Below are 12620 nucleotides of genomic sequence, written 5' to 3' on the forward strand. Positions count from 1 at the left end.
CATGATTGTATTTTTTAATCCATTGGTCAAAGAAGACGTGTTACAGACCTGAGGGTTAGGGTTAGAGCTTTATTACTTTCATACTGACTTGGTGCAGTAACTAATTTAACATCATCATTGTTCTTCTTAAACCATTGGTCAAACAAGACCTGTTACTGACCTGAGGGTTACGGTTAGAGGTTTACTACTTTCATACTGACTTTGTGGAGTAACTAAGTTAATTTTGTCAGTTTTGCTTTCACGAAATTGATCAAACAAACATTTACATACATGTAGTTGTTGTTACTTCTGGGGCAACTGAAAGAAAAATCAGGACAAATCTGTCAGTTTTTACTCCTTTACTCCTCTTGTCATCACAGCTTTAAAGGTCTGAGGGCTGAATTTCATTATTTTCATACTGACTTGGTGCAGTAACTAATTTAACATCACCATTTTTGATTTGACAAATTGACCAAACAAACGTATACATACGTGTAGTTGTTGTTACTTCTGGGGCAACTGAAAGAAAAATCAGGACAAATCTGTCAGTTTTTACTCATTTACTCCTCTTCTCATCACAGCGTTAAAGGTCTGAGGGCTGAGCTTCATTACTTTCATTCTGACATGGTGCAATCACTAATTTAACATCATTGTTCTTTTTAAACCATTGGTTAAACAAGACCTTTTACAGAACTGAGGGTTAAGGTGATGAGCTTTATTACTTTCATACTGACTTGGTGCAGTAACTAATTTAATGTTATGATTTTTGATTTAACAAAAATGATCAAACAAACATTCACATACCTGTAGTTGTTGTTGTTTCCGGGGCAACTGAAAGAAAAACCAGGATGAAACTGTAAGTTTTCGCTCATGCTCTGCTCATCACAGCGTTAAAGATCTGAGGGCTGAGCTTTACTACTTTTCTACTGACTAGGTGCAATTACGAATTTCATATGACCATTTTTGCTTTCACGAAATTGATCAAACAAACATTTACATACATGTAGTAGTTGTTGCTTCTGGGGCAACTGAAAGAAAAATCAGGACAAATCTGTCAGTTTTTACTCCTTTACTCCTCTTCACATCACAGCGTTAAAGGTCTGAGGGCTGAGCTTCATTCCTTTAATACTAACATGGTGCAGTAACTAATTTAATATCATGATTGTTCTTGTTAAACCATTGGTCAAACAAGACCTGTTACAGACCTGAGGGTTAGGGTTAGAGTTTTATTATTTTCATACTGACTTGGTGTAGTAACTGATTTAACATCATCATTTTTGATATGAAAAATTGATCAAACAAACATTTACATACATGTAGTTGTTGTTGCTTCTGGGGCAACTGAAAGAAAAATCAGGACAAATCTGTCAGTTTTTCACTCCTTTACTCCTCTTCTCATCACAGCGTTAAAGGTCTGAGGGCTGAGCTTCATTACTTTCATTCTGACATGGTGCAATCACTAATTTAACATCATGATTGTTCTTCTTAAACCATTGGTCAAACAAGACCTGTTAATGACCTGAGGGTTACGGTTAGAGGTTTACTACTTTCATACTGACTTGGTGCAGTAACTTATTTAACATCATGATTGTATTTTTTAAACCATTGGTCAAACAAGACGTGTTAATGACCTGAGGGTTAGGGTTAGAGCTTTATTACTTTCATAATGACTTTGTGCAGTAACTAAGTTAATTTTGTCAGTTTTGCTTTAACGAAATTGATCAAACAAACATTTACATACCTGTAGTTGTTGTTACTTGTGGGGCAACTGAAAGAAAAATCAGGACAAATCTGTCAGTTTTTACTCCTTTACTCCTCTTCTTATCACATTGTTAAAGGTCTGAGGGTTGAGTTTTATTACTTTCATACTGAAAGAAATATTTAAATACTTGTGGTCAAGACAATAAAAGTAAAACTGTTAGTTTGCACTTCTGCTCTTTTCCTCACTGTCATAAATACCCAAGGGGTTTACCCTTTTACCTCGACTTCATTGCAGAAGTAATGTCTAAAAAACATTTTCGCTTCAAAAGTATTGATTATAGAAACAATTTAAAACCTGTAGTCCATGGTGTTGTTGTTGCCGGGGCAACTGAAAGAAAAATCAGGATCACAGTGGTAAAGACCTGAGAGCTGAGATTTACTATTTTTCTTTTGAGTTTGTTGCTAATTGTAACTAATATATTGTTATATATATATTTTCTTTTTAATGACTGGTCAAACAACCATTTACATACCTGTGGTTGGTGAGCAGTAATCTATTTGACAGAAAGACAAGATTAAAATGGTCATTCCACACTACATAATAAATGATTAAACAATGACCTTTAGTTTCAAACTAAATCTGACTTTGTCCTGAGTCATACTCTGCACAGCATCACAGTGGAATTTGACAAACTGATTGTTCCTACAAGAAATGACTGCAGAGTCCACTGATACTGTTCATTTGTTTCACTTACAGCTATAGTCAGGGCAACAGTCGCCATTTTGTTGACAAGCTTGATCGCAGTAGCAGCTTCCCGTGAAACCGCCACAGTTGTGACGACATGAGGATGCTGGAAAACACAAGAGGATAATCTCTCACCAGACTATTAAAGATCCGCAGTAAGAAAAGATGAATTCAGTAGAGTTGTTGCTTTAAATGCTTGGTCAAACAAATATTTAAATACTTGTGGTCAAGACAATGAAAGTAAAACTGTTAGTTTGCACTTCTGCTCTTTTCCTCACTGTCATAAATACCCCAGGGGTTTACCCTTTTACCTCGACTTATTTTGATTTAAAAAAAAATGATCAAACAAACATTCACATACCTGTAGTTGTTGTTCCTTCTGGGGCAACTGAAAGAAAAATCAGGATAACACTGTTAGTTTTCACTTCTGCTCTTTTCCTCACTGTCATAAATACCCCAGGGGTTTACCCTTTTACCTCAACTTAATTGCAGAAGAAAATGTCTAACAACCATTTTTGCTTCAAAATTATTGATTGTAGAAACATTTTAATACCTGTGATCCATGGTGTTGTTGTTTCCGGGGCAACTGAAAGAAAAATCAGGATTAGGAAGATCTGAGGGCTGAGCTTTACCATGTTGCTTTTGAGTGTGTTGCTAATTGTAACTAATATATTGTCATAATTTTTGTTGTTTAGTGACTGGTCAAATAACAATTTACATACCTGTGGTTGGTGAGCAGTAATCTATTTGACAGAAAGACAAGATTAAAATGGTCATTCCACACTACATAATAAATGATTAAACAATGACCTTTAGTTTCAAACTAAATCTGACTTTGTCCTGAGTCATTACTCTGCACAGCATCACAGTGGAATTTGACAAACTGATTGTTCCTACAAGAAATGACTGCAGAGTCCACTGATACTGTTCATTTGTTTCACTTACAGTTATAGTCAGGGCAACAGTCGCCATTTTGTTGACAATCTTGATCGCAGTAGCAGCTTCCGTGAAAACCGCCACAGTTGTAGCGACATGAGTGTCCTGGAAAACACAAGAGGATAATGTCTCACCAGACTATTGAAGATCCTCAGTAAGAAAAGATGAATTCAGTAGAGTTGCTGCTTTAAATGCTCGGTCAAACAAATATTTAAATACTTGTGGTCAAGACAATAAAAGTAAAACTGTTAGTTTGCACTTCTGCTCTTTTCCTCACTGTCATAAATACCCCAGGGGTTTACCCTTTTACTCGACTTCATTGCAGAAGTAATGTCTAACAAACATTTTCGCTTCAAAATGATTGATTATAGAAAAATTTTAATACCTGGGGGCACTTCTGTCTCTTCTGGGGCAACTGAAAGAAAAATCAGGTCAAATCTGTCAGTTTTTACTCATTTACTCCTCATCACAGCGTTAAAGGTCTGAGGGCTGAGCTTCATTACTTTAATACTGTAAAAAAAAAATCAGCACAAATCTGTCAGTTTTTACTCCTTTACTCCTCTTCTCATCACAGCGTTAAAGATCTGAGGGCTGAGCTTTACTACTTTTCTACTGACTTTGTGCAATCACGAATTTCATATGACCATTTTTGCTTTAACGAAATTAATCAAACAAACATTTACATACCTGTAGTTGTTGTTACTTCTGGGGCAACTAAAGAAAAATCAGCACAAATCTGTCAGTTTTTACTCCTTTACTCCTCTTCTCATCACAGCATTAAAGGTCTGAGGGCTGAGCTTCATTACTTTTATACTGACATGGTGCAGTAACTAATTTAACATCATGATTGTTCTCCTTAAAACCATTGGTCAAATAAGACGTGTTAGAGACCTGAGGGTTAGGGTTATGAGCTTTACTACTTTCATACTGACTTTGTGCAATCACTAATTTAATATTATAATTTTTGATTGAACAAAAATGATCAAACAAACATTCACATACCTGTAGTTGTTGTTGTTTCCGGGGCAACTGAAAGAAAAGCCAGGATGAAACTGTAAGTTTTCGCTCATGCTCTTCTCATCACAGCGTTAAAGATCTGAGGGTCGAGCTTTACTAGTTTTTTACTGACTTTGTGCAATCACGAATTTAACATTATTGTTCCTTTTAAATGTTTCGTCGAAAAAGACCTGTTAGAGACCTGAGGGTTAGGGTCGGAGCGTTTCTACTTTTATACTGACTCTGTGCAGTAACTAATTTAATATCATCAGTTTTGATTCGACAAATTCATCAAACAAACATTTACATACCTGTAGTTGTTGTTACTTCTGGGGCAACTGAAAGAAAAATCAGCACAAATCTGTCGGTTTTTACTCCTTTACTCCTCTTGTCATCACAGCTTTAAAGGTCTGAGGGCTGAATTTCATTATTTTCATACTGACTTGGTGCAGTAACTAATTTAACATCACCATTTTTGATTTGACAAATTGACCAAACAAACGTATACATACATGTAGTTGTTGTTGCTTCTGGGGCAACTGAAAGAAAAATCAGGACAGATCTGTCAGTTTTTACTCCTTTTTACTCCTTTACTCCTCTTCTCATCACAGCGTTAAAGATCTGAGGGTTGAGCTTTACTAGTTTTTTACTGACTTTGTGCAATCACGAATTTAACATCATTGTTCCTTTTAAATGATTCGTCAAACAAGACCTGTGAGAGACCTGAGGGTTAGGAAAAGAGCTTTTCTACCTTTATACTGACTTGGTGCAGTAACTAATTTAACATCATCATTGTAATTTTTAAACCATTGGTCAAAAAAGACGTGTTAGAGACCTGAGGGTTAGGTTTGGAGCTTTTCTACTTTCATGATGACTTTGTGCAGTAACTAAGTTAATTTTGTCAGTTTTACTTTAACGAAATTGATAAAACAAACATTTACATACGTGTAGTTGTTGTTACTTCTGGGGCAACTGAAAGAAAAATCAGGACAAATCTGTCAGTTTTTACTCCTTTACTCCTCTTCTCATCACAGCGTTAAAGGTCTGAGGGCTGAGCTTCATTACTTTCATTCTGACATGGTGCAGTAACTAATTTAACATCATGATTGTATTTTTTAATTAATTGGTCAAAGAAGACGTGTTACAGACCTGAGTGTTAGGGTGAGAGCTTTATTACTTTCATAATGACTTGTTGCGATCACGAATTTGATGTTATTGTTCTTTTTAAATGATTGGTCAAATAAGACCTGTTACAGACCTGAGGGTTAGGGTTAGAGCTTTACTACTTTCATACTGACTTGGTGTAGTAACTGATTTACCATCATGATTGTACTTTTTAAACCATTGGTCATACAAGACGTGTTAGAGACCTGGGGGTTAGGGTTAGAGCTTTATTACTTTCATACTGACTTGGTGTAGTAACCAATTTAACATCATCATTTTTGATTTGACAAACTGATCAAACAAACATTTACATACCTGTAGTTGTTGTTGCTTCTGGGGCAACTGAAAGAAAAATCAGGACAGATCTGTCAGTTTTTACTCCTTTTTACTCCTTTACTCCTCTTCTCATCACAGCGTTAAAGATCTGAGGGTCGAGCTTTACTAGTTTTTTACTGACTTTGTGCAATCACGAATTTAACATCATTGTTCCTTTTAAATGATTCGTCAAACAAGACCTGTTAGAGACCTGAGGGTTAGGAAAAGAGCTTTTCTACCTTTATACTGACTTGGTGCAGTAACTAATTTAATATCATCAGTTTTGATTCGACAAATTCATCAAACAAACATTCACATACCTGTAGTTGTTGTTACATGTGGCACAACTGAAAGAAAAATCAGCACAAATCTGTCAGTTTTTCACTCCTTTAATCCTCTTCTTATCACATTGTTAAAGATCTGAGGGCTGAATTTCATTGCTTTCATACCGACTTGGTGCAGTCACTAATTTAATATTATCATTTTTAATTTAACAAAAATGATCAAACAAACATTCACATACCTGTAGTTGTTGTTCCTTCTGGGGCAACTGAAAGAAAAATCAGGATAACACTGTTAGTTTTCACTTCTGCTCTTTTCCTCACTGTCATAAATACCCCAGGGGTTTACCCTTTTACCTCAACTTAATTGCAGAAGAAATGTCTAAAAAACATTTTTTCTTCAAAATTATTGATTGTAGAAACATTTTAATACCTGTGATCCATGGTGTTGTTGTTTCCGGGGCAACTGAAAGAAAAATCAGGATTAGGAAGATCTGAGGGCTGAGCTTTACCATGTTGCTTTTGAGTGTGTTGCTAATTGTAACTAATATATTGTCATAATTTTTGTTGTTTAGTGACTGGTCAAAATAACAATTTACATACCTGTGGTTGGTGAGCAGTAATCTATTTGACAGAAAGACAAGATTAAAATGGTCATTCCACACTACATAATAAATGATTAAACAATGACCTTTAGTTTCAAACTAAATCTGACTTTGTCCTGAGTCATACTCTGCACAGCATCACACTGGAATTTGACAAACTGATTGTTCCTACAAGAAATGACTGCAGAGTCCACTGATACTGTTCATTTGTTTCACTTACAGTTATAGTCAGGGCAACAGTCGCCATTTTGTTGACAATCTTGATCGCAGTAGCAGCTTCCCGTGAAACCGCCACAGTTGTTACGACATGAGTGTCCTGGAAAACACAAGAGGATAATGTCTCACCAGACTATTGAAGATCCTCAGTAAGAAAAGATGAATTCAGTAGAGTTGCTGCTTTAAATGCTCGGTCAAACAAATATTTAAATACTTGTGGTCAAGACATATAAAAGTAAAACTGTTAGTTTGCACTTCTGCTCTTTTCCTCACTGTCATAAATACCCCAGGGGTTTACCCTTTTACCTCGACTTCATTGCAGAAGTAATGTCTAACAAACATTTTCGCTTCAAAATGATTGATTATAGAAAAATTTTAATACCTGGGGGCACTTCTGTCTCTTCTGGGGCAACTGAAAGAAAAATCAGGTCAAATCTGTCAGTTTTTACTCATTTACTCCTCATCACAGCATTAAAGGTCTGAGGGCTGAGCTTCATTACTTTAATACTGTAAAAAAAAAAAATCAGCACAATTCTGTCAGTTTTTACTCCTTTACTCCTCTTCTCATCACAGCGTTAAAGATCTGAGGGTCGAGCTTTACTAGTTTTTTACTGACTTTTTGCAATTACGAATTTCATATGACCATTTTGCTTTAACGAAATTGATCAAACAAACATTTACATACCTGTAGTTGTTGTTACTTCTGGGGCAACTAAAGAAAAATCAGCACAAATCTGTCAGTTTTTACTCCTTTACTCCTCTTCTCATCACAGCATTAAAGGTCTGAGGGCTGAGCTTCATTACTTTTATACTGACATGGTGCAGTAACTAATTTAACATCATGATTGTTCTCCTTAAACCATTGGTCAAATAAGACGTGTTAGAGACCTGAGGGTTAGGGTTATGAGCTTTACTACTTTCATACTGACTTTGTGCAATCACTAATTTAATATTATAATTTTTGATTGAACAAAAATGATCAAACAAACATTCACATACCTGTAGTTGTTGTTGTTTCCGGGGCAACTGAAAGAAAAATCAGGACAACACTGTTAGTTTTCACTTCTGCTCTTTTCCTCACTGTCATAAATACCCCAGGGGTTTACCCTTTTACCTCAACTTAATTGCAGAAGAAATGTCTAACAACCATTTTTGCCTCAAAATTATTGATTGTAGAAACATTTTAATACCTGTGATCCATGGTGTTGTTGTTTCCGGGGCAACTGAAAGAAAAATCAGGATAAAACTGTCAGTTTTCACTCATGCTCTGCTCATCACAGCGTTAAAGATCTGAGGGCTGAGCTTTACTACTTTTCTACTGACTTTGTGCAATCACGAATTTCATATGACCATTTTTGCTTTAACGAAATTAATCAAACAAACATTTACATACCTGTAGTTGTTGTTGCTTCTGGGGCAACTAAAGAAAAATCAGCACAAATCTGTCAGTTTTTACTCCTTTACTCCTTCTTCTCATTACAGCATTAAAGGTCTGAGGGCTGAGCTTCATTACTTTTATACTGACTTTGTGCAGTAACTCATTTAATATCATCGTTCTTTTTAAACCATTGGTTAAAAAAGACCTTTTACAGAACTGAGGGTTAGGGTTATGAGCTTTACTACTTTCATACTGACTTTGTGCAATCACTAATTTAATATTATAATTTTTGATTTAACAAAAATGATCAAACAAACATTCACATACCTGTAGTTGTTGTTGTTTCCGGGGCAACTGAAAGAAAAGCCAGGATGAAACTGTAAGTTTTCGCTCATGCTCTTCTCATCACAGCGTTAAAGATCTGAGGGCTGAATTTCATTATTTTCATACTGACTTGATGCAGTAACTAATTTAACATCACCATTTTTGATTTGACAAATTGACCAAACAAACGTATACATACATGTAGTTGTTGTTGCTTCTGGGGCAACTGAAAGAAAAATCAGGACAAATCCATCAGTTTTTACTCCTTTACTCCTCTTCTCATCACAGCGTTAAAGATCTGAGGGTTGAGCTTTACTAGTTTTTTACTGACTTGGTGCAGTAACTAATTTAATATCATCAGTTTTGATTCGACAAATTCATCAAACAAACATTTACGTACATGTAGTTGTTGTTACATGTGGCACAACTGAAAGAAAAATCAGCACAAATCTGTCAGTTTTTCACTCCTTTAATCCTCTTCTTATCACATTGTTAAAGATCTGAGGGCTGAATTTCATTGCTTTCATACTGACTTGGTGCAGTCACTAATTTAATATTATCATTTTTAGTTTAACAAAAATGATCAAACAAACATTCACATACCTGTAGTTGTTGTTCCTTCTGGGGCAACTGAAAGAAAAATCAGGATAACACTGTTAGTTTTCACTTCTGCTCTTTTCCTCACAGTCATAAATACCCCAGGGGTTTACCCTTTTACCTCAACTTAATTGCAGAAGAAATGTCTAACAACCATTTTTTCTTCAAAAGTATTGATCAATGAAACATTTTAATACCTGTAGTCCATGTTGTTGTTGTTGTTTCTGGTACAAATGAAAAATCAATGTTAAAGACCTGAGTGCTGAGCTTTATTACTTCTATAGTGAGTTGGTGCAGTAACTAATTTAATGTTATGATTTTTGTTTTTAAATGATTGGTCAAAGAAACACTTAAATACCTGTAGTTGTTGTTGTTTCCGGGGCAACTGTAAGAAAACACAGTGGTTAAGACCTCAGGGCTGAGCTTTACTATGTTTCTATTGAGTTTGTTGCTAATTGTAATTAATATATTGCCATATTTTTTTTTTCCTAATGACTGGTCAAACAACCATTTACATACCTGTGGTTGGTGAGCAGTAATCTATTTGACAGAAAGACAAGATTAAAATGGTCATTCCACACTACATAATAAATGATTAAACAATGACCTTTAGTTTCAAACTAAATCTGACTTTGTCCTGAGTCATACTCTGCACAGCATCACAGTGGAATTTGACAAACTGATTGTTCCTACAAGAAATGACTGCAGAGTCCACTGATACTGTTCATTTGTTTCACTTACAGCTATAGTCAGGGCAACAGTCGCCATTTTGTTGACAAGCTTGATCGCAGTAGCAGCTTCCCGTGAAACCGCCACAGTTGTGACGACATGAGGATGCTGGAAAACACAAGAGGATAATCTCTCACCAGACTATTAAAGATCCGCAGTAAGAAAAGATGAATTCAGTAGAGTTGTTGCTTTAAATGCTTGGTCAAACAAATATTTAAATACTTGTGGTCAAGACAATGAAAGTAAAACTGTTAGTTTGCACTTCTGCTCTTTTCCTCACTGTCATAAATACCCCAGGGGTTTACCCTTTTACCTCGACTTATTTTGATTTAACAAAAATTATCAAACAAACATTCACATACCTGTAGTTGTTGTTCCTTCTGGGGCAACTGAAAGAAAAATCAGGATAACACTGTTAGTTTTCACTTCTGCTCTTTTCCTCACTGTCATAAATACCCCAGGGGTTTACCCTTTTACCTCAACTTAATTGCAGAAGAAATGTCTAACAACCATTTTTGCTTCAAAATTATTGATTGTAGAAACATTTTAATACCTGTGATCCATGGTGTTGTTGTTTCCGGGGCAACTGAAAGAAAAATCAGGATTAGGAAGATCTGAGGGCTGAGCTTTACCATGTTGCTTTTGAGTGTGTTGCTAATTGTAACTAATATATTGTCATAATTTTTGTTGTTTAGTGACTGGTCAAATAACAATTTACATACCTGTGGTTGGTGAGCAGTAATCTATTTGACAGAAAGACAAGATTAAAATGGTCATTCCACACTACATAATAAATGATTAAACAATGACCTTTAGTTTCAAACTAAATCTGACTTTGTCCTGAGTCATACTCTGCACAGCATCACACTGGAATTTGACAAACTGATTGTTCCTACAAGAAATGACTGCAGAGTCCACTGATACTGTTCATTTGTTTCACTTACAGTTATAGTCAGGGCAACAGTCGCCATTTTGTTGACAATCTTGATCGCAGTAGCAGCTTCCCGTGAAACCGCCACAGTTGTTACGACATGAGTGTCCTGGAAAACACAAGAGGATAATCTCTCACCAGACTATTAAAGATCCGCAGTAAGAAAAGATGAATTCAGTAGAGTTGTTGCTTTAAATGCTTGGTCAAACAAATATTTAAATACTTGTGGTCAAGACAATAAAAGTAAAACTGTTAGTTTGCACTTCTGCTCTTTTCCTCACTGTCATAAATACCCCAGGGGTTTACCCTTTTACCTCGACTTCATTGCAGAAGTAATGTCTAACAAACATTTTCGCTTCAAAATGATTGATTATAGAAAAATTTTAATACCTTCAGGCACTTCTGTCTCTTGTGGGGCAACTGAAAGAAAAATCAGGACAAATCTGTCAGTTTTTACTCATTTACTCCTCATCACAGCATTAAAGGTCTGAGCGCTGAGCTTCATTACTTTAATACTGACTTGGTGCAGTAACTCATTTAATTTTATCATTGTTCTTTTTAAACCATTGGTCAAACAAATATTCAAATACTTGTGGTCAAGACAATAAAAGTAAAACTGTTAGTTTGCACTTCTGCTCTTTTCCTCACAGTCATAAATACCCCAGGGGTTTACCCTTTTACCTCGACTTCATTGCAGAAGTAATGTCTAACAAACATTTTCGCTTCAAAATGATTGATTATAGAAAAATTTTAATATTTGGAGGCACTTCTGTCTCTTCTGGGGCAACTGAAAGAAAAATCAGGATAACTGTCAGATTTCACTCCTGCTCTGCTCGTCACACTTATTTTTATTATTAAATCGTTATTTTTGTAACAGACTTGGTAAAACAATGGTTGGAAACACAGGAGGATAATGTAATGGAAGCGATGTGACAAAACTTAAATGATTTGTCTAACAAACATTTATATACTTGTGGATGTGTACATTTTCAAAAAGAAGGAAAAACAGAAGTAAAACAGAAATAATTAATGACATCAGACTTCAGTTTTCACATGTACTGATACTTTTAGAGGAGGAAAACTGTGGGACAAAACAGGTAAGAAGACAGAAATGTTAACATGAGGACTAAACATAAAAATGATACTTTATATTACAACAGAAGATAGTGTACAGTACCTTGAGGCCCATGTGTGATGAGCACACTGCAAAGAAACAAGAGAGTCCACATGGTGAATTCGTTCACCTACCAACCTGCTGTAGGTGCTGAACATGGCAGCTTATATAGTCAGCAGCCAACATGGAGATGTTGTTATAGCACCCATAAAGGCATTGATGTCACAATGGCAAATTGACAGATTACACAGGGTGCATGAGAAAACGAACACTTGATTAACTATCATAAAAGACATGCAAAGTCTTTCCACCTCCGGTTTCATTATGTATTTTTAAGGTGTTGTTCTTGAGTACTTGACAAACTTATGAGAGATGAACAAATAACACATACACAGTTGCACACGGCTGGATTTGATAGGGGGAATATTTTCTAATAGCCTGGAGGAAACTAGTAGACTTGGTTTTGGTAAAAGCCTGGGAAAACATAAAATAAAACAGCACTAAACTACACTAAATAACTTGACGTAATAACATGATAACATGATAAGCTGTGGGCTTATTCTTTAAAACAAATTTATGTTTCATATTTGCTGATGTCTCAATGAATAA

General features: G+C 35.5%; 1 protein-coding gene across 10 annotated transcripts in view; it reads right to left on the minus strand.

Annotated features, from left to right (window-relative positions):
- Positions 1-783: 783 nt before the first annotated feature.
- LOC125018921 (proteoglycan 4-like) overlaps positions 784-12620 on the minus strand; it is a 51383-nt gene continuing 39546 nt past the window's right edge. For 2 of the 10 annotated variants that reach the window (XM_047603360.1, XM_047603359.1), the window contains exons 7-19: positions 9979-10074; positions 9757-9777; positions 9596-9622; positions 7624-7650; positions 7321-7350; positions 6943-7038; positions 6721-6741; positions 6551-6583; positions 6360-6386; positions 2436-2531; positions 2214-2234; positions 2036-2068; positions 784-1747 (exon numbers count right to left, since the gene is read on the minus strand). In XM_047603360.1, the coding sequence (XP_047459316.1) occupies positions 1713-1747; positions 2036-2068; positions 2214-2234; positions 2436-2531; positions 6360-6386; positions 6551-6583; positions 6721-6741; positions 6943-7038; positions 7321-7350; positions 7624-7650; positions 9596-9622; positions 9757-9777; positions 9979-10074 (563 nt within the window). In that variant the 3' untranslated portion in view covers positions 784-1712. Of the gene's footprint in view, positions 1748-2035; positions 2069-2213; positions 2235-2435; positions 2532-6359; positions 6387-6550; positions 6584-6720; positions 6742-6942; positions 7039-7320; positions 7351-7623; positions 7651-8128; positions 8162-8331; positions 8359-9595; positions 9623-9756; positions 9778-9978; positions 10075-10328; positions 10356-10519; positions 10553-10688; positions 10710-10910; positions 11007-11287; positions 11318-12074; positions 12168-12620 lie in introns of those variants that run through there. The other 8 variants (XM_047603363.1, XM_047603362.1, XM_047603358.1 and 5 more) reach the window with 7 other exon arrangements.

The sequence above is a fragment of the Mugil cephalus genome, chromosome 13 (assembly GCF_022458985.1).
Source record: "Mugil cephalus isolate CIBA_MC_2020 chromosome 13, CIBA_Mcephalus_1.1, whole genome shotgun sequence".
NCBI lineage: Eukaryota > Metazoa > Chordata > Actinopteri > Mugiliformes > Mugilidae > Mugil > Mugil cephalus.